Source organism: Lipophrys pholis, assembly GCF_963383615.2.
Source record: "Lipophrys pholis genome assembly, chromosome: 17".
Lineage (NCBI taxonomy): Eukaryota > Metazoa > Chordata > Actinopteri > Blenniiformes > Blenniidae > Lipophrys > Lipophrys pholis.
This window is the reverse complement of record NC_137643.1, coordinates 11433587-11455805: the sequence shown is the minus strand read 5'-3', so window position 1 is coordinate 11455805 and position 22219 is coordinate 11433587. Positions and strand designations below refer to the sequence as shown.

At 42.6% G+C, this 22219-nt stretch overlaps 2 protein-coding genes across 5 annotated transcripts; both read right to left on the bottom strand.

The window, feature by feature from the left end:
• Window positions 1-836: 836 nt before the first annotated feature.
• laptm4b (lysosomal protein transmembrane 4 beta) lies at window positions 837-12695 on the bottom strand. Its single transcript, XM_080484227.1, has 7 exons — window positions 12384-12695; window positions 10920-11037; window positions 8017-8090; window positions 7792-7914; window positions 7459-7557; window positions 5542-5637; window positions 837-3028 (listed from the first exon to the last, which is right to left on the bottom strand). The coding sequence occupies exons 1-7, from the start codon at window positions 12474-12476 to the stop codon at window positions 2954-2956; spliced, it is 678 nt and encodes a 225-aa protein (XP_080340353.1). The 5' UTR covers window positions 12477-12695; the 3' UTR covers window positions 837-2953.
• A 3211-nt stretch (window positions 12696-15906) lies between these two features.
• mtdha (metadherin a) lies at window positions 15907-22192 on the bottom strand. 4 transcript variants are annotated; one of them, XR_013936173.1, is made up of 14 exons: window positions 21787-22192; window positions 21057-21155; window positions 20718-20832; window positions 20181-20342; window positions 19946-19987; window positions 19533-19706; window positions 19217-19294; window positions 19003-19071; window positions 18783-18910; window positions 18473-18583; window positions 18283-18382; window positions 18065-18145; window positions 17830-17871; window positions 15907-16620 (listed from the first exon to the last, which is right to left on the bottom strand). XR_013936173.1 is itself a non-coding variant. In XM_080484922.1 (14 exons), the coding sequence occupies exons 1-12, from the start codon at window positions 22108-22110 to the stop codon at window positions 18078-18080; spliced, it is 1470 nt and encodes a 489-aa protein (XP_080341048.1). In that variant the 5' UTR covers window positions 22111-22192; the 3' UTR covers window positions 15907-16620; window positions 17830-17865; window positions 18065-18077. The 4 variants fall into 4 exon arrangements, 3 of the variants coding, with proteins under 3 accessions (XP_080341048.1, XP_080341047.1, XP_080341046.1); XM_080484922.1 differs by having other exon boundaries at window positions 17830-17865; XM_080484921.1 differs by having other exon boundaries at window positions 15907-17871.
• Between the last annotated feature and the right edge of the window lie 27 nt (window positions 22193-22219).

Genomic DNA, 22219 nt, shown 5'->3' with positions numbered 1-22219 from the left:
CCCTTCACTGAAAATCCCCTTCACTGTCCACTTTTAAAACCAATCTTAAGACCCATTTTTATTCTCTGACTTTTAACCATGTTTGAGACTCTGCGCCTGCTTGTATCGTTGTCAATTCTATTGTTTGTTTTAATGTCTCTTACTGCTTTATTACCTACTCTTTTTTATCTATTAGTGAAGCACTTTGGCTTCAGCCACAGCTGTTTGCAAAGTGCCGTGTAAATAAAGCTGACATGACATGACTCTCGCTTAAAACAGATAAAATACTCATTTTAGGAGAAGAGGAGAGTGAGCGTTGGGTAGCTGACCTCTTTAAGCCTGGAGCTTTAGCGCTCTCTGAGCTGCGACAAACATGTGAACAAAACTTGAAAAGAAGCTTCCAGAATATCTCAAAACCTTAGCAGGGGTTTGCATTTGCCTCGAACAAAATTCAGACTCACAGACGTTTTTCTTGATTTTTGATTTAAAAAAAAAAAATATATATATATATATATATATATTGTACAACTCAGGTTTTCTGCATAAGTCTTATACTTGTTCCAAATGTCTCAAATTTGACTCAAGATCTTGCTTCTGCTCCTTAGAAAGTGTGAATAATGGTAAACAGTTCTTCATTGGGGTCATCATCCAGCAGCTTCTGCTCTTCCTTCTTAAGCTCCAGTTCTATTGATATATGAAGATAAATGATTCATGCGGCTGTTGGATGACACGTAACATCTGCAATAAGCAGTAGCAACAAATCCAGTGTGATACCAGTCCTGATAAAACAAAAAAAAAGCAGAGTGCTTACCGACACTTTTGAGTGAACGCAACAAACGCATCCAGCAGACACTGTTGATTTAATGTTTTATTATTCAGAATTGAAGACATGAGCTCATGCAGATCCAACAAGAGGAGAGAGGAGAACAGTCTTGTAGTAACTAACAAAAGGAGGCGTCAGCCTGGTCCAGATACAGAGTTAAAAAAGAACCTGCAGGAGTCCCAACGACACAAACACCTGTCAGCTCCGCAGCTTGTCAAGACAACGTTGCGCGATGCAAATATCGACTCAGGTCGAGTGTGAGAAGCGCGTGTCACCCAGACAAGAGCATCTAGAATCACATCAGAACCACTGAGCTATACGGCACAACACGACGAGGAGGAAAACACAAACACGTCAGGCTTCAGTGAGCTCACACTGACTTTAAAGTGCAATTTTCAGTTTCAACTCCGTTGGATTTGCAAAAGCAGTGGTCATAATTCACGCAGGGACACTGATGGATGGGGCGAACAAATGGCCACATTTACTATGTCATTAGTATCAAATGGAATTAAACTACTTCATTGTACAAGAGTTTGCACGTCTAATGAAGGGTGAGGGCACTGTTGCATAGTCTGAATGAGGAAATGAGACTAATTCCATGGTCTTCTCACGAGAGTAAATGTTTCTCAGAAATTACAGGAAAGAACGGAAGTATGTATACACACGATGTTTTAAATCGATTGATTTTTGAGTCAAAAACAAGCAAATTGAACTGTTTAACTAGCGTCAGCACTTGTATGCTTTTGTGCTACCGAGCCAAAGTTAATTCATGTGGTAGATTCCCGCTTCCATAAAAGGTCACCAGCACAGGAAAATTTCACATGTTGACATCTCTGCATGTGCAGAAGAAATGTTACTACGTTGTAAAGGAAGCTGGGAGTTACAGCATAATGTCTCACACACACACACACACACACACTCGCACACAGTCTCTGCATGTACAGCAGCATGTCACGCAGTCTTTATAGGAAAATGCCCTCAGTCCAGCCAAGTTAGCTCAACTACAAAAGGATCCCATATACGCCATGATCCGTTAAAAAAAACACACTAGTAAAGACACAGTCAATGCAGCTGCAGCTCAACGGGAACACAAAACACAAGTTTCGACTAAAAACATCCGCACACACGTGACTCTATACACTTTAGTACTTGTGTGTATCGCCTCTTCCGATGTGTGTAAATGTGTGGAACAGTCGTGTCTGTGATAAGTGCTTCACATAAACCTTCAGAAAAGACTAAACCTGGGCAGGAAGGCAAAGTGGAAGATTGTAAGTGAAACCCATGGGTGAGCAAAGTTTCCACTGGCAGTTTGATGGGTTACAGGTTCACAGATGGTGGAGCGCGGATACAAAAGGAAGACATTGTCATTGGTCGACGAACCTTTTCCAACACGCTTTCCTCCAGCAGGACAAGTTATATCAGCACACAGATATTTTATCACGACGGGACAACCTTTCACTGTTTGCCTCTATTTTTTTTTTTTCTCTCAGTTTATACAAAAAAGTCATACAAAAATACCCCAACATTACATTCAATGAAGGAAATTTGTCAATTTCTGAAAAAAGTGCTCTTGTTTCACTGATCATGTGTGTCGCTTTCCTTTCAATGTGCACTCTGATGCTTTCTTTCTTCTACGTCGTTTCTTTTTCTTTTTCGACAAAGACCACCAGGGCAATTCACAGTATTAGGGGGTTTAACAGTTGGTGGCCGAACCTGTGCACTTGTCACTCAAACAAAAGTACATGTGAGATCGGGTCGGGGCGGTCAGGGCGTGTAAAAGTTTAGATGCTTCCGGGGGAACATCATCTGCCCAGAGGGAGGGAGGGGAGGGAGGGGGGGGGGGGGAGGAGGCTGGCAGCAGTGGTGATGGTGGCAGTGGAGGGGAAAGGTCGTAAAGTTGCTGTGATGCCGTCCTTGGATGACGACAGAGGACACGCGAGGGAGAAAAATACATCACAACAACTGGGGGTGAAAGAGGAGGAGCAACGTTAATGGCAATTCTGGCTCAGAGTCGACCTAATTTAATCTACCACTGGCAGGAATCCAAGCCTCTCCTTGTACTTCAAAACGTTGCAGGCGCTGTCCTATGGATGGGAGCGAGATGTTGCAAATGGGGGTTCGGGGTGTATAATCCAGCGGAGAGGGAGTTTTTCATGCATCCATGTACTGGGGAGGGGGCTCTTTCGGTGGGATGGCGACTGCTTCTTCATATGGTGGCAGAAGGACCTGAAATATAGAGAAACACATTTAAGCTCATATTTCTTTTTCCTTGTTTATCACTATTGATGAGACAAGTAAGTGGCACAAGTGGGAAAACTGGGGTGGGGGGGGGGGGGGGGGGGGTGGAGGGGTTTCATCTCGTCTTCTTTTCCACATATGACGTAATCCTGACGCCTGAAGTGAAAGTACATAAATATCTGACAGAACGTAAACAGGATGTATGGTGTCATGCAGTCTATTATATAGCGCACAGCTTGCTTTTATCTCCATGTTTTATATACCGTGTCCCACCCCTATGGAAAGTATCACAAACTGGAAAGGACACACACACACACACGCGCACACACACACGCGCACACACACACGCGCACACACACACACGCACACGCACACACACACACACACACACACACACACACACACACACACACACACACACACACACACACACACACACACACACACACACACACACACACACAGCACACGCACGCCTCTGCTTTACAGGCCAGATTCCCTTTATCAGAGGTCTTTCTGTGTAAATGGTGTTATAAAACCAGCAGTGCTGCTAATTCAGAGGCTCAGAGAGAGAGAGAGAGAGAGAGAGAGAGAGAGAGAGAGAGAGAGAGAGAGAGAGAGAGAGAGAGAATATGCTCTCAGGCAGTAGAATTGTGAAGCAGCCAGGGAGGCCCGGCAAACACATCACGGAGAGGACTTGAAATGAAGCAGACAAGCAGACAATTATGTAACATGTCCAGAAGAAGAGAAGAGAACGGACAGAGATACTTAGGGGGGGGGGGGGTTGGAAAAAAAGAGGGAGAAAGAGATGACCCTTGTGCATTTTAATGGCATTTATATAAAAGCTGGTCGGATAAGCAGCTGGGTACTCAATGTTGGAGGCTGCAAAAAGCCATTTAGACACACTGCTGGCTTTCTCATAGTAAAAATAGAAGTGGAGCTCCATTCAGCTGTGAGCAGTGAGAGGAAACTCACTGATAAAACTACGTTATCACTATTCAGGGTAATATGACAGCTGTTTATGAGGCACGGACAATTGTAGCATTTAAGTACAATTTACTGCCTCGTACATCCCGAAGTGAAATTCCTGATCTCACTTTTGATACAAATGCAGTGATGCACAAGATCCATGTAATGAAATCAGGGTCATTAACCAGATCATTAAGTGAGTCACTCAAAAAACAAAACAAAACAACAACTTTTAATGTCCAAACAGTTAATATGAGGAATTAAATCTTCATTCTCATTTTCATTATATTCTGAAGCTCATGTAGCTATAGTGAATTCCTTTTTTAAGTTTTTGGTCACTGCTGTTTTCACTAGTGTTGACTGATATAAATGAAGCTTTTTCAAGTGTTTCTCATGAGAAATGGTTAGAAAACAATTATTGTCTCTCTCCACGATGTCAGCAGAGGACTAAACGGCCGGCACACGTCCAGCATTAGCTGAAAGGCCATATGATACACAATATGACATCAGAGCCCGCTGGATTAGCTCCTGGGCGGACGATCTGTTTCATAAGGTGGAACAACGTCAGCCCAGCGAGGCGGGGTCACGGCGGCACAAGGACAAAGTGACAGGCAGATGAAGTGCTGAGTGTGGAGACGACGGCGGGTGTGAGGCAGATTAATGTCTTACGTATCAGCACGAAAGGATTACAAACACGCAGACAAACGGAAACGGTGACTATGCTAGCGCCTGTCAGAAACGTCCTGAGTCAACACCGACGGGGGCTGGGTGGGACGGGCACTAACGCCCAATCACACCTCAGGATGACCCACAGCAGCTACAGTCCTGTGCAGCTTGATGAGAAGTTTCAGTTTTAGCTGAGCCTTCAGGAGCTGCTTACGGGCCGATTCTAATTTACACATTTCAATATACAACTCATTGATGTTGTTGCATAAATACACAAATCAGGGCTTTCAGCAACATATATATTGTGTTTTGCTGTTATTGTACAATGTTTTTTTTTTAAATCATTCTGAACTTTACTAACGGCGTATCTGTATGGAGAAGAACTTTCAAATCATCACTTTTACAAATGAACGATTTGATTTCTATACTGCTGCTCTTGTACTTGCAGGTACAAATTAAAAAAATATAAACGTGGCCACTGACTTTCCATTAACATCTGTAATTCTCACTATGTACTTTTAATGACAACTCAATTTGAATGTAAAACCTTGCTATTCTATTCTATGGAATATATCATCTAGTATTGTAGTGTTGATTAAATAAGTCCTCATGGTTTTTAAAACATGCTTCTGATACACTTCATCTGCCAAACATTGTGATGAAAGTGACTTTTCAAAGCCTCCATCTCAATTATTTTGAATTAATATATTGACATTTGGTCTTCTAAGTGGGAAAAAAAAAATCAATGCAGAGCAAATCCAATTATGATTATTACAGAGGGGACAGTGTGTCCTTGAGGTGGGGCTCTGGGGGAGGGGGGATGAGAACGATGGGGTGGTGGGGTGGGGGTGGGGCGGTGGACTCACCGTGGTGTCGTTGGTGGTGACATAGACCAGGACCTCCGTGGTGCCCCTGCCGCTCACATATCTGTAGCAGTTCCACACACAGCCAATCAGGTAGGCCTGAGAAGGAAACAAAGAGCACGCCGTGACCTCCTGCAACAACGTCGACACTTTTCATTATTCCAGCTGCTGCGTTCTCATCTAATCATCAAGGTTATGGCGAAATGACAGCGAGGTCGACAACGTGGCTGCTTAATGAAGCTGTGATATAATGTGGACTTTCTATGAGCACCGGGACAGGTGACACACTGCGAAGTAACTGGGCTGTGAAGAATTAAAAAAGGGTTTCGCGGTGGACATTCTCCTGGTTCTGCCTGCGCCATTTTACCAAAAGCTACTTCTCAAGCATCTCTTGCTCCAGAGAGCCCTCAAGCTGCCGCTGCGCTGAGGTTTTAGGTTGGCCCGACTTGGCAAGAGGAAAGGAGGTTCATTGTGTGCAAGTGCGTGTGTGAGTAGCCTGCTGAGTCGGTACCTCTGCCAAGCAGTGAAAGCAACCGACCAGGAAGCCAAGTACAGTGCCAGCCAATCACTTTACCATCGGCTGAGTCGACCCTCTCGCCAGGCAACGCGAGAGCGAGGTCAACTTCATGCTGACGATAGTGTTGAGCTCTGGTTGGAAGGTTACATTTCCTTTTTCGCTTGCTCCTCAACAATGTTTTGACTCGAGCAATTCAAAAAAAGAAAAATGTTCCTCATCCTAAAACTGTCCTGCTAAACTATTGGGAGAGTCTTTGCATGAAACTGTCCTGAAAACACTGCAACAGTTAGAACTTACAATCAAGACCTGTATGACACAGTTCAAAAAAAGGCCTGTGTTCAACTGTGAATGAAAATATGGTTTTATGAGGTTTGATTCCAGGATGTGTGTGAGAAAAGCCTTTCACACAAGCGTAGGTAAGATTTCTTTAAAAAGGGGGATTCACATTTACACGTTTGCAGCGTCATGATTTATTTGTCCTTCCCCCAGCTTTGCGTGTCTCTCTGAGTCATTCATATCAAGTGGAGGATGTTGGCTCCAACAGGAACTTCAGCAGGTGTTCGCTCCATCCGGAGAGCTCAGTGTGTCCTTGACATTTTCCATCTGGCTCTTTTCCAGAGGACTCAACCATCATCAGTATAGAGAACATCAGCCGATATGGAGTGTACTATATGTGCGCTGCCCGTCAATACAAACAGGGTAACATTGATTCTGCTTGGCAAATGTCACAAATCTATATGTGATCTCTGATGCGGACGTTCACAATAAGCAGTCCGACCATTCCAGATACTTAACAGAGCTCGCTGACGCTGATGTGACATTTGCAGCGTTTCCGAGTGCGAGTCCTGCAGTGTGTGTTCCAGTGGCTGCTTCCTGTCATAAAAACCCGGCCCTGGCTTTGGATATCTGCCGAGAACATTTCTAATCTCCGCTTAAAGGAGAAACAACTTGATTTGATTGTACAGATGACTGCAACTTCATGCCCGATCTCGTTCGGAGAGCCCGAGAGCGTAGCTGCGCCTGGAGAAGCAGCCATGCATTAAGGGAGAATTAGTTTGACGGGAGTTGGTTTCCTGTTGTCCCTGACCCGCTGCTCTCTGACTGTGTGATAATCTCACCAAGAGCATTGATAATGGGAACGTTCGCACTGGTAAGATTCATTATACATGCCATATGGCTCAAGCTGCACCGAGGTGTGCACGGTGTGAGATTTGATTGCCTCAATCACACTGTAATATGGTGAGTAAATGTATGATGGGAAAAAAAAGGGCAGCTCAACTGTGAACAAATGTTCATGTGGCATATTTAATCTGCACCTATGTGTTGCATATATAGATTATATTTCTATTTGTCTGTGGAGTTGTAATAGAGCAGACGTGTGAAGGAGCAGACTGGAGTCTTACCTTGAAGGAGAGGATGCAGCCGATGAAGAGGAGGACTGCAAAGACTAGGCACATGTTGTTGGTGGACATGATGTCCTCTTTGTACGGGAATGTCCCTGGCTGCAACAGCAAACAAAACGGCAAAGAATGTGAATCATGAAGAACAAAAGAGGCCTCAAAATGTGACCTCTTTGTCCTAAACAAACAAGGAGTTGGACATTTAATCTAGGTCTTGTGCCTAGTTCACCGAATGGCTCCACAGATGCTTTGGTGAATCACCGCAACCAGGTTTTTTCAGTTTCACACGATTAATCCAAGACCTCTTTATGACAGGTGGATGGAAATGGTCCTCACCAGCTGCTGGAGGTAGTCCTGCACCGTGTTGGGGTAAACCACCACACTTATGGCTACCAGCGTGTTAAGGGCAAAGTCGAAGATTTGGTAGCAGAAGAACGGAATGATCCAAGCAGCGTGTTGCTGTGTTAAAAAAAGAAAGAAGAGAGATTCAGAATAAATGAGGCAGCTTTGTTTCTCAAATCCAGATGTGTGCCTGAATGTTATTCTCTTTACTTTGCTTACCTTGTAAGCACCATATGTTGCCATGCCACATATAAGAATCATGAGTAGGGATATTGCAGTGGCTATGCAGATATCTGCAGGGGGAGGGGGAACAAAAACAAACAACAGAGTTAAAACACATAATCTGGTTTCCTGTTGAAAAACTGCCTGAGTTCCCTGCAACTGAAATCCACTGATGTAATCTCCCAGACTAAACGGGGACAAGGCCCATAGTGATTTGTGATCTAAATGCTGATTGTGTTATTTCCTGTAATTAATTACACTTCACTTGTATTGTGGTTTTAAATTATTTCACAGTACAGATAAATCCAAATGATTTGAATTGAAGCTGCCAAACGTTCAAAACACTTGATTTGAAGTTTCAATATCAGTTACTAACAGTGTACTATCAGAGTTATTCAGTCACTAAATGACAACGACATGTGTTTTAAAAAAATGATTATCATTTGTTTGTGTTGTTTTACAGTATGTGATGCATCACACTCTGAAAAGATATTAAGGCACAGAAGCTTTTTAAAACTGAGTTTAAAGGCAAATCTGTGGACTAGATCCAGATAAATTAAACAAATAAAAGCTCAACCTTGAAGGAATTCCAACAAAACAAACCACCAGAAGAAACCTCACCATTTTTAGCACTGAGCCTGTCCTGGACAAAACATGATCAACAAGTGTGTAATTCTTACACAAGAGGTGCTAAATTTGACCAAATCTTAACACCCGTCTCATATTAACATTATAGCTGTGAGGCCTCACAGATGAGCCCCGTCAGAGGAACACTCGTCACTGTTACTTAAAGCATCCGCTGCTATCACGCTCACGCTGGATTATCTGTGTGTGTTCCCGCGGCTCAGATCATCACGTAAACACACTTTCACGACTGTATAAAATGTCTGAGTCTGAGTAAATGACCGCCCTCGCTGAAGCGTGGACACAGACGTTCACACAAACTATAAATACTTTTACACAATGGATTCCCACGTGACCAATGCGGCTTCGTGCGTTCCACCTCTGTGTGGTTTCATTTCAGGATTCAGGATTCGTGACACTGATACTACTGACCCCGGCTTTGTCTTTATCCATTCCTTCACAATCTTGGACTGATGCTGCACAAGCACGTAGGCCATGTGAGCCGGGCTGGAGTCAAGATGGCCGTTTTAATCTGATGGGAGAATTACCCCGCAGTCGTTTTTTTTCAATCAGAGAGGCCAGTGACAGGGTCTGTGGCCTTCCGGAGGCAACTGTGACGATAATCGTCGCCGGAGGAGGGAAGCACTGGAAATACACATGCACTCTGCTCTGTTCTCGACGGTGCCCAGCTTACTCAGCTGTGTCGGTGCTGAGAGCAGCATTCTCAGAAGAGGAGCGGTGGGCAGGAAGGTTAGGTGGTTGCACAGCTGCAGACGCACGCCGAGCTGCGTGAGCGTGACTTTGATTTTAATGAGCGCTCTGTGGGAACGCCTTCAGACATTCACCCGAAAGAATATTGTTACCGAGCCATGAAACAAAACAAGTTAGACGCTGGTGATATCTCGACATACTTCCAGTATTTAGTGATCGTGATCATCCTAAATGAAATTACAAATACACGTCTCGCTGAATCACCTCAACGTTCATCAGAATGTATTTGTTAACTGTCGGTTTGTCCTCGATATTGACGCTGGATTGGACCGAAGCGTTAAACACTGTCGTCCTTGATTCAAAACTTTAAGGGAAAAATGAAAATGTTTTAGTAACTTCTGCATTATTTCAGTTTCTTTCAAACTAATAATTATACATTCATGACAATCATAAAATGCCACAATTACATTGTTATAATAAACGTTGCCCTCAGTGCTGCTGCTGGTATGTTTTGTTCCTTTGCTCCAGCGAGGTTTTCTTCCAGTCAGTTCACCTAGTCGCACTAGAGACACAAGTTTTCAAAGATATGTTCAGGGCTGTTTATAAGTCACTTTTAGGGATTTTTATTCATTTATTGTTTGCCACTAATTCATTATACAGTACAATAGTAACGTTTTAAACCACAAAACCAATGTTTGATAAAGATCCAATGAAATTTTTCTTCCCAAATGAGACTTTTTACAGTAGAAATGCACAAATCTATTCTGTATGTGTGATCTTGTTCCGTGTGGTATGTCAGTGAAAGCCTCACTGCACACTTATTTTTTGGAAATTAAATGATTTATAGTTTCAACATTCTTTACACGTATTATTCAAATGTATCTGTTATCATGTGACAGCCTTTTGGAAAGTATTGGAAGTATGCATTACACAACATACATAACAAGATAGTGGCTTAGTGGCATCAGCATTTGAATACACATATCGATATCGCTTCAATAAATGACAAAAGAAAATTTGCAATACTTCATTTAAGACTGAAAATAGTCATTATTTTCTATCCATCCATTTTCTGTTATCTGATTCAGGATTGTGGGGGGTTGGAAGCTGAGCGCAGCTGTCTCTGGGCAAAGGCACTGGACGGTCACCAATTAACCCCAAAAACGTGTTTTTAGACTGTGAGGGGAAAATAGAGTATCCAGAGGAAACTCATGCAAGCACACTGACAATGGGTTCATTCCACTCAGGGGAAGTGGGGATCTTGCTGCGAGGCAAGAGCACCATCCACTACACCACTGTGCACAATTAGTAATTAATTCATTACAAATGATTATAATTTTTCTTTAATAATCATCTTATTAACATATAACAAACGAAATATATCCAAAGGTAAATATTTCCTCACTGTACAAAAGCAGGTGGTTCTCAAAACTAAGAATACAGGCCAAACCTCTATTCAAGGTAACAACTTCCCTAATTAAAGCCTTCTGAATGACGCGCTCACCCTGTCTGACAGCTTTCAGTAAGTCGGACATGTAACAGTGGCGAGGATTAGCCGCACTCACTTGCATCGTCCATGACATCGATGTCAGTTCCCAGCTCGGAGCTGGTAAGGTGGTAGCGGTACTGAACGGGGTCATTGAGTGCTGACAGCAGGATGAGTAGGACCACTGCGTTGATGAGCTGCGGAGAGAAGAAAATCAATGACGGTGTTAAACTGCACGCTGGAGTTCGCCGGTTTCACACACTGAGATAGAATGAATAATTGATAGCAGCTCTGAGTGCCGATGCAAGGGGCTTTTGTTTGGTGCAGAACTGAAGCCAATAAATACTGATAATAAATATTGTTATATGATCAACTGGGATATTATATGGGGATCAATCAGAATAGTGTATTACTCCTAACAAGGCTCGAGCGTATATATATATATTCTCTTTCCATTTCTCACAACTTTGATCTGTAATCCTGACATTTTTTTGGTGTTACCAACTTATAAGATCAAAACTTATGTCTTGTTTTATTGCTAGGGCTTGTAATAGAGCTATTGATCTTGGAGAAGCGAGTGTCGTTCTGGATTGTTTGACATGATTTAATTGAAGGTCTAAATTGATCAAACTCAACCACTAATCTTTGCTACATCAAACTATATTATTAGATCTATTAGATTGTGTTTTTTTATTATGATAAACTCTGTTTATGTTGAAAAGTGCAACATAAATTGTATTATCATCATATCCTCCTTGTTGTAAAGGCTGACTATTTATTTATAGCATCAATGGTCATTCCTATAAAATCACAAAAATGTTGACATGAAAATGTACACATTGTCTTTATATCCAACTATTTCACTTTCAAACTCAGGTGTTAAAAACAAAAGAATCAAGATGTATTGTGATGATTATCCATAACCACTGAGATAAGTTGTTGTATTGTGAAAGACAGTCAAATGAATAAAGCAAACACCACATAACACACAGCCTCCAGACCTCATCTAATGTGTATTTTCACCAAAGTGTCCCTGGTGATCGGGCTGTTCACAGTAATGTGTAAGAATGGCTTCTTATGTCACTGTTTTCTACAAACCCTGAAAATATCTGACACCCCCCCCCCCCCCAAAAAAAGAAGCTTTTTGATGCTTTTTCTGGCCTTGGACGACATAACTGATTAGCAGATGGGAAAATGGAGAGAGGGAGCTTATTAAAGGTCGGGGATTTAGCAGGCTTACTGAACTATGTTTAAAACTTTGGGTTATCCCGGAGGTAAAAACAGAAGTCAACTATAATTAACCAGGTGGGGATGTAGGGCAGATGGAATAACAAGGTGAACGCATCAGCACAGCAACAACAACACTGCTTGTTTGAAAACGAGGGAATCCCTATAAACCACATGAAGCTGACTCGGCTGTGAAACTCTTTTTTTATTATTATTATTATTATTATTTTTTTGTTAAAACGTTTCCTCGCACATTCAAGCACATTTGAGGGATGGATGTGTAGATTTGGCAGCAGGTGGAAGCAGCCGGACTCACCATGTACCATATGCCCAGGATAATGGTGCCCGTCCGGACATGGCAGCAGAGGCAGCAGCTCGTCGAGTACCACCGGTCCCACGGAGAAATCATCTTCACGGTGTCAGGCTAGTTCATGAAGAATGCCGCCCAGCGAACGGTGAAGACTCGAGGCTCCAATGTCTGAAGGGTGGGAGCAAAAATAAAAAGGAGCTGCCAGGCGTCTACTGGTGCTACGGCCGCCGCATCCAGCGTCCGAGAGAGCCGAGGTCTGAGTGAGTGTCGGCGGACTGCTGGAGAACACCGAGCCGCTAATCTGGCTCATCCAGCGTCACGTGACCAGCGGGGATTTTTACACAGAGGCACCGAGGAGGAGGAGGAGGAGGAGGATGGAAAAACGGATTTATCGTCACTGAATATTCCAGAACTGTGTATTTGAGAGACATATATTAAACAGTGTTTTACATTAATCTAAACAACTACAAGCAGGGGTACAGTGTGTGTGTGTGTGTGTATGGGGGGGGGGGGGGGGGGGTCACCCACCCACTCACCCGGTCAGTCCCACAACAGAAACGACTCACTCCTACACAAATACGCCACTTTGATTTACTAAGTAGTCAGTTACGTTACAACACCCCCTCTAACCATTTTTGGGAAAATAGACGAGTTTAATAAGGGTGACAGATTATTTTAGTTCTGTTAAACCAGAAGGATCAATAAAACATTTGCATAAGAATCTATAAAAACTGACATTTGCATAGTTTTTTCCTCGGTGCCAAAGAAATCTTAGCATATCAACCATCCATCCATCCATCCATCCATCCATCCATCCTGTGAATTTCACATACGTATGAGTAAAACTACACAGGCTAATTGAAATAAATAAAATATGTATGGTGTATTTTGTGGTAAAATATCAGTATTTAAATTGTAGTTACTTCTTTTTTAAAAATCTAAATGTGTTACACCCTATATCTTATATCTTGCTGGTTGGGATAACTGCCTCCTGGTTCTCCTTGCGATTCGTGATGATAATAAGACTGTGAAAATGATTCACACTTGCTGGTGCTGAGATATGTTCAGATGATGGCTGACCACTAAAACAGTCAATTGTGTTGTCGGCTGTGTGTGTGTGTGTGTGTGTTCTTTTTATATAGATACATACCTTTAACTCTTTTCTCTTAACCACAAAACCACAGTAGTACCCTGACACATTTGAACAAAGGGTTGGGTATCAGCAATACCCACTCTACTTTTACTCAGTATCGAATCAGAAAAGTGGTAAGTGGTATCTCACGTCACTATTTTGTATGTTGTAAATTGTTTTGCAGTAACATCGTGTAACCTAAAAAATAATAATCCTGCACCCAACTGACTGACAATAACCTGCAATTGGTTTTGTTGAGTTTAGTCTTAAAGTAAAAATTAAAAAAAAAGAAAGAAAGAAAGATAAAATGACATGTTTTTTAATACTGGGAGAAGAAATCAGATTAGATTACATGTTGATCTGTCCCTCTCAGTCTGTGCAAACATACCGGACAGATGGACCAGTGACAGACAGCTCTAAGCTGGAGTGGGCGGACTGCATCATCGTCACATCAGGGGATTTTCCTCTCCTGCCATGATTCAACAGACTGCCACTTCTTAAAATGCTGAAACGCAACACGAAGGCAAAATCCAGAACCGGTGGTCTATTTTCTAATCGTAAACATTTTCCATCACAAAGCGTCTGAATGGCCACATATTAATGTTTGTGTAGAGAAGACAGTAATAAATACTCGCGAGTGCAAAGCTTTATTGGAAAAACGCTGAAATTCCACTGATTTTGTTTTGTGTTATTGTATATTGTTTCCACAAAACATTCTTTTGTTTAGGACATGAATCATAGGGACTTGATATTGATCTACTGTTAAACAGCCTTATGGAGTGATTTTAATGGCAGGGCCACAGTGCCATCCATTACAGCGAGACTTGCCCTATTAATATCGCTGCCACACACACACACACACACACACACACACACACACACACACACACACACACACACACACACACACACACACACACACACACACACACACACACACACACACACACACACACACACACACACACAAATGAGCACACCAATCCTCCCGGCAGGGAAAGAATGAAAAACAAACATGACATTACACTGGAGTGAAGGTGAATGGACAGTGAGCCAGAGATTGTGCCAGATTAAAAACTGGTAAATCCTAAATGAACTGAGAGATAAGGGCTGTGGGGGGGGGGGGAGATGAGGCGAAGGAGGTCAAGCTCTGCGAGCGGGCCACACGAGCGCCTCGCCACATTGACTGAGGCAGCGGTTTGGCCTCAGGAGGGTCAGTGCAGAGCCAGGGAGCCTGACACAGGCCTGGCTGCTGACACACATTTGCGCCGCAGCATCCAGCGAATGTGCGCTGTATTTATGAGAGATTATGACAGGCAACAAGCATGAAAACTGCACGCGAGTGGATGGATCGGACAATCCGCTTCATGTCACAACTGCTGGTGTTAAAGGCCGTGGATTTAAGTCATACTTCAGGGTTAAATATCCACAATTTTCAGCATCTTTTTCAGGGTATAATTGAAAGTTTCCACACAGTCAGGTTTTCATTCATTGAATTTTCCATCTTTGGTGGTATCTAGGTCACATAGCTTCAAGTTTTCTATTATGATTTAATCAGCCGATCCATCATTCATCACCATGGGAAAGATGATAATGTAAGTACTCGGTTTGTTATTGACTGACTAAAAAAAGAACTCATACTGCAAACAATGTGAAGCATCACTTTTATATGGTTGATAATCCCTTGAAAGAAATTGAAGATTGTTAAAGGTTTCTACTTTGTTAGAGGCTATTAAATACTTTTAGAAATTTCTATCTGTATATATTAAACAAACAACAAACTTTTGAAATACCTCTTTGAATTTGCAACAAACGGAATATCTGAAGATAGTTTCAGAAAATCTGTTCTTGTGCAAACAGTTAATGTCCTATATATTACTAAATCTTTCACTCTCATTGCTAGAAAACGAGCCTGAAAGCCATGCTGTCAGTGGAAGTTTGTAAAAACATGCATAGTACAACAACTACATACAACCAAATACAACATTTCACCTTATATTGCACCAGAAGGCATCATCAGAACTGATTTTATGTTGATATTGTTGTCATTTCCTGTCAGAATTGTTTGGTTTTGCAAACATGTTGATATTTTCAGCACATAAACTGCGCTACAACAAAAACTTGAAGTTTGACTTTGAAGGTTATTGTGACTCTATTTTAGCAGTCCAGCCCACTAATGATGAAATTGGGCTGAACTAAAATGTTTCACATTCCTCCTTCAAGAAGAAGAAACACTTTTTATTTTTTATTTTGCAAATATGAATCGCATGAGGCCGTTAGTGAAGTTTGCAATTTTCCTCAAATCTCCAAGTGCCTCCTTCATTTTTATTATTTTCCACCTCGTCTTGCAGCTGACAATTAAAAAAATAAAATAAAATCATTGGCATGACAATGTGATATCAAGCATTTCGTGTTTAATTTTCATCTTTACCAAACAAACATAGAAATATCATTTTCTATTTCCTCAATAAACAAAACCATTCACAGAAAAGTCCTTTGCTAGAGACAAGTATATAAATACATTGATTGAATCAGGTTACTCATCAGTAAAAATGGAACAAAAGGGCCACGGCGACACATCATTTAGTCCCTTTGTGAGCTATCAGGTCTATAAACATCTACCACCACCAGTTGATCGACACCTTTGATGCACTAAAGGCGTTTTTGCCCACACGAAAACATGTTAATGTCCTCTAAACTGGACAGCCACAGAGACGCTGCAATTTGCCTCCTCACAAAAAGCTAGTACAGTTTATATACTGAGTGGTACTCTAGGGCCAGGTGCTAACAGTTAGGCAAAAGTTTGATCATTTCCTTCCACGTACACGTGTACTGTTATCAAAGTCATGCAAAACAAAGTCAGGTCTGACATCAAAACTTGCAACTGCATGAAAACTATCAAATAAGACCGATGCATTTCTGCACATCTACAGATTAAGGCAATGGAATTAAATTCCTCACACGTAGGTGTGTAATTAAGTTTGTGTCGTTTTTTCAGAACACTTTCTTGACTGTGGGATTAAAGCTGCTCTCTGTCATGTCTGGATAAGCATTTCTCCTTTTTCAGTTGAGGTTGAAAACACTTCAAAGACTCGGAAGTCAGGTAGAAACCTAACAACAACAACAACAACAAAAAAAAAAGTTACACAGATCACATTCTGCAAAAGGTGAAAAAACAATTCATGGACATCGAAAGGAACTCATTAAAAGCCTTTTTGCACAGTGCAATTACAGAAGAGGAAACAGCCCTTACAGTCTGTACATATGGCAAGGCTTTCTCAAGCACAAGACTGGGAGAAATGGGTTCTAAAAACAATCGTACGGAGTGCAGAATGGACTGATAAGTCTCTAGAAAACAAATAAAAAATTTACTGCCGAAAGACACGAAACTTACAATGACGTTAAGAGGGAAATAGCGCTACTGCTCTTGACTTCATACAACAGTGCCTCCTGGTGGTTCATACCAGTTACTGCGGTAAAATCATGAACAGGTATTTATCTGTTTAATCAAACGCCAAATATACACCATTTACTCTGTATTATTACGACTGTTTGAATATTGTAGCTCAGAGGGACACGATTAAACCACAGTACAATAAAACCCTTCATACTTGGAATATACAATTAGTCGGACAGGCAAAGAAGAGGATTAAGCTGCAGGGTACTTTTCGAGAACATGATTCCCCAATAACTGATATGGACCACAGCTGCCATTTAGTTTGAAGGAGCAAAGCTGCACAGCACAAGTGTCAATTCTCAAAGGATGTAATTGATTAAACTATAGTCAAACCTATTTATAAAACAACACTCACATGCTATGTTGTTTTGCGTGATTTAATTGTTTTTCAGCTGGGAAGCTTTTATTAAGCTCAATACAAAGAGACGGGGTGTGAAATATTGTGTTGTTAGACTTTTAGAAACACCCACAAACAGTAGATTTGCACAAAAGGGTAAGTCTGAACACTCCAAACAGTTTAGTTACTCTCCCACATTAAGAGTGTTAGGCTACCAACTTGTCTGAATCTGTCAATGTACATTTGCGCAGGAGAGTGTTGCACTAAAATAGACTTAAGAAAAGTCCAAGCCTGCCCTCGACCGGTAACTCCAGAGCATTCCACTAATTCAAATACATAAGGGCGACAGCAGCGTAATGAATAAAACAAAGTGCAACATTTTGGGGAACAAAGATGTACAGTTCATTTACAATTAATCACAATAAAAATGTTTTTTAATTCAAACCCGTTTTGTATTTTTGGGTGAAGAACTACATACACTCTTGGAGGAGGAAAACAAACACTTTTGACACGATTAAAAATGTACCTTCACTATAAGTTCGCCCCGCTGGACACTCCGCTCCTGTTGCTGTGTAGCAAATAGTGCAAATTAGTTTTTAGTCCATAGGACCACATTTCACCTCGACATGTATCCAAGCAGGTGATATCGACTGCTTGTTTTCTTTTCGTTTCCGGAAATGATAAAATAAACGGTGTACCTGGAATTTATTGCATGTGACAATCAATGAACAATCATTTGCATATATATGCTTAGTCTGGACCTTAGATGTGACTTCATGTTTCCTTTCGAGCCTTTTTCTTCTGGGAGGGTTTGGGAGGCTCTGCGCTCTGCTCTGACTTCTCTGCAAAGAAAACCGGCAAATGAGATTACGGATGTTTTTTCTCTCTCAACACATTAAAAAAGGCGGGAGATCATTGCTTTTGAAAAATATATTTGCGATTGAACAACGAATCAAAGCCCCACTTATTGAGAACTTACTCTGAGAGGAGGATATGCTGGTGTTCTGCTTTTTGGAGGGCAGCACAGGAAGCTCTTGGGCTTTAAGTGCTGCGTTACCTGGAGCTGCAGTGTTCACCATCTGCAAACAAACCAAGAGAATAACATTAATGAAAACAAACCCATTGGAAAACCTTTTCATCTAATAGACTAAAATAGCTTTGTTCCCTGCCTGGACAGCAGACGCAGCCTCCTCTTCTGTTTTCTTCTTCTTTTTCCTCTTCTTTTTCGATGTGGCCGCTCCCCCAGATGGATCCTCATTGTCCTTCTCATCATCTGATACCTAACAAAACAAATAGCATATTCAAGATTTTCAGGTGAGGATTAAAAAAAAACCCAAGAAGCAATCAAGAGCGTGACACTTAAAGCAGTCAACTGAAGAAGTTCACTTTCCATGTTAGAGACATTAATAAAACATGGATAATAAATATTGTCTTAATGTATCGAATCAACAGCGAAGTGAGGGCAATTGAAAGTAAAACCTTGTTGGGAGCTGGTTGTTCCTTCAGCGGAGGCGCTGGCGTCGCCAAAACAGGAGGTTCCTCGTAGTTACCCCAGTGCTCTGCTGGAGCGTTCCAGTCTGAGCTGGGATCCACCGCTGTAGTCCCATCTGAGAAACGCGGTAAAAACAAAAGAGTCTATATTTTTGAAGAAGCAGCTGGTTTGATGATGATATGATGAGCGGGGGGCTCGGCTACTTACTGAATCCCGACCATTCATCGCTGACGGGGCGGCTCGCCCACTGCAGCTCTAGAGAATTTGATCTGGGATCTAGAAGAGACAGAAGGAGTAAATTAGCTAAGTAAAAACTGCAGCCCGAGCCAGTCAAAATACACAACACAACAGGAATCACTACATTAGGGAAGATATATATAAAAAAAAATAATCCAGATTGACCGGGTGACGTCGTACCAACCTGTGGTGTTCAGTCGCAGCATAGAGAAGGTCACAGGAGCCAGGTCAGTCTTCATTCGGCCGTCCATGCCACTCCATGCTGAGCACAGTAAATTATAAAGTTGGGATGCTGTTCCAGCAAAGCGCCAACACACACTCACACAGGCCCGACACCTCGCCATGATAATGAACCTCAAAACTCAAGGTTATCTCTTCTTCTTTTGGCATTTTCTCATTAGAGGTTAACACAGGGAATCATCTTCAAATACCATCTGCTCCATCTGCCGTGTTTCACCTGACTGTCACCTCATTGTAATACGGTACAGAGGAGAGGGTACCTTGTGCCTCCTGCGCCCAGGGCTGGGCTTCGGGCTGGGGCCGGTAACGTGTGGCCGCGGGGATGCCGCTCCACTTGGTTCCTTCCGTAGCACCCATCTTAGCTGAGATCTTCATAGAACTATCAGTCCAGCCTGGACCATTGGCAGGAGGCTCGTCTTTCCAGCTGGAGGTCACTGGGAAAGCAGGCAAACGGGAAAGAAGCGTGTCAGGCTGGCGTCGGTGTCATCAACCAGAAACAACCAGAATTCCAAAATATCAGAGGATTTTAATTTTGTTTTTTTTTAGCTGAAAACGACATTTTCGAGAAAAGAAAACATTAAATGAATGTATAAGTCCTAACCCTTTTATCTTGTCACTACATTATCATTATTGTGAGTCGCTAGAACACAAAATAAAAGTTCATCGTGCTCACCAGACGTCTCTCTCTTTCCAGCGGTCCTTGCAAGTAGAGACTCTGAATCGGAATTGAGCAGAAAAATGCATAAGCGTGCATCGTTATTACTAGATCAAACTTAACCGTGGTCTATTTGCATCAAAACTACACATTGAGAATCCGAGTCATCATTTAATGCTTAGCCAGTGTGTCGTCAAACACCTTGTTTCCTTTAACCAAACTAAAATACATTAATCAAGAGCACAATAACTACCATGATTTCCTCGGTTCTTCCTCGTAGGTCGGGTGACTGCTGGAGCCTCCACATGGGTTCTGGGGGCTTCCACACCTCCAGGACTACCGGAATCCTCAGAGCTTTTGTCTTTCCGTCGCTGCTGCTTCTTTTCTCGGTTACTGACCTTAGTCTCCCACGCACCTGCTCAACACACACACACACACACACACACACACACACACACACACACACACACACACACACACACACACACACACACACACACACACACACACACACACACACACACACACACACACACACACACACACACACACACACACACAGAAACAATTCAATCACAAAGCCACATGAAGGACGCACAGTTGTAAAGCGGTTACCACCAAGTACTTTACATGCTTGATTGCATCTTGTTGTTGGTTTATAATCAGTGTAAAGTCTGAACGATATGTTGCGTAATTCTCGCTGACAATTAAGGGGCTTTTGCGAAAAAAGGTACTTCGACTGAAAAAGAGAAGTTGTTTCGAAATTTCCCCCGTTTCGGTTGAAACTCACCATCATCAAGTTCCTTCCCATCAGATGCAGACACATGCTGAACTGGTTTCACCTCGGTGGCCTTGGCTTTCTTCTTGTTCTTTTTCAATTGTGCTGGAGCCGGCGCCTCACGCACCTTTTGGGCAGAGAGACGTCGTGACGAACAGCACAGATATTTTAATTGCGGCTGCTTGTTGTCCTTTGAAGCAGCCGTGCCACGTCGCCGTCCTGAGAAGGAGTGGCGGCTGAGCTCAAGTAATGTGTCACTAATAACAGAGTTATCTAATGAAAGCTTGAGGCAGCTTCTGGAGAATCAATAACCCCCAAGGACTTCGGCGGTCTCTTGATTTTTTGCTTTACCTTCTCAGTTTTGATGGGTGGTTGTAGTTTGGAAACCGTCTCAGTGTCTTTCACTTGGCCTTGGGCCACTGTCACAGGTTGCCCATTGGACTGAACCTTCTGCGGAAGGGGAAAGATGAACCACACAATGAAAACAATGGCGGGAATTCAAAATGCTTTCATTGTAGAATAAATAAATAAAAACACAACGGGGGAAAAAACCACTTCGATCACGAGTTCACAGCATCCACACCTTTCAGGGTTTGTTTATTAGTTGGTGGCCTTGACAGTACTGGTTAATAACACTTGAGTACAAAGGCTGGTGGTTGTGGATTACTGTAGATGAGCGTTCCAAGCTGTTTAACAGCTGCTCAGCTTTTTAAGTCAATGTTTTTTAAGCAGTTTCACGTTATAAATATGGATAATTAATTAAGAGGCCACACAGATGATCCTGTTTCGACTCGCTAACATTAAACGAACTGATGTCTTGTCAGCTGGACGCAGTTCAAGGTTTACAAACAAACAAACAATAAAAAAAAAGCGATTCTCCGCTTATTCATTAGGCTAATATGGATTTGTAGTCGGTACAAACCGGGAGCAGAGGATTGTCCCTGGATGACTTAATTCATGTTGTGTAAACAAACACATTTAGAACGCCAGCCGTGTATAAAGTGACAGGAGGGAGAGTTGAATGGAAGCAGCTTTTATTTCAAGGGTTTCTAACCAACAACAATTCATTTCTCCCCATCACCTTTTCGACGCTTCTCTTATTGCATCTCTTCTTCGGCTCCTCCGTTTTGCTCGTTTTCCCTTCGCTGGCCTTCGCTGGCTCGCTTCGCGTGACCGGGGATCCCCGCCGTTTCCCGCACACGGCGGCCGAGGACAGCGCGAGCAGCAGCAGCCCCGCCGCTGCCGTCGACAGGATCACCCAGGTCGGGTACAGCTCCGGCTCCAGGCCCAGGTCCACCCCGAACTGGGCCCGCACGTAGCCCTGCCCCGCAGCCAGCAGCTCCTTCAAGCGGCCGGAGAGCAGCTCGGCTTTCTCCAGAGCGAAACCCCGCACGTCCCCGGCCATCTTCCCGGAATAGAGCTGGTAAACACACGAGCTGCTAGCTTTCACTTCCAGCGTGCTAACGGAGGAGTGGCTAATCTAATCTAATCCCAATAAAACCACAACATCTACC

Excerpts from the sequence above, each read along its gene's own strand:
- laptm4b (XM_080484227.1), bottom strand. The coding sequence starts at position 12,476 with ATGATTTCTCCGTGGGACCGGTGGTACTCGACGAGCTGCTGCCTCTGC. Across the intron at positions 7,558-7,791 it reads AGGACTACCTCCAGCAGCTG|CCAGGGACATTCCCGTACAA; the intron begins GTGAGGACCATT and ends TTGCTGTTGCAG. Across the intron at positions 3,029-5,541 it reads TCACCACCAACGACACCACG|GTCCTTCTGCCACCATATGA; the intron begins GTGAGTCCACCG and ends TCTATATTTCAG.
- mtdha (XM_080484920.1), bottom strand. The coding sequence starts at position 22,110 with ATGGCCGGGGACGTGCGGGGTTTCGCTCTGGAGAAAGCCGAGCTGCTC. Across the intron at positions 19,295-19,532 it reads CTGGGCGCAGGAGGCACAAG|CATGGAGTGGCATGGACGGC; the intron begins GTACCCTCTCCT and ends TACTGTGCTCAG. Across the intron at positions 18,584-18,782 it reads AACAACCAGCTCCCAACAAG|GTATCAGATGATGAGAAGGA; the intron begins GTTTTACTTTCA and ends TTGTTTTGTTAG.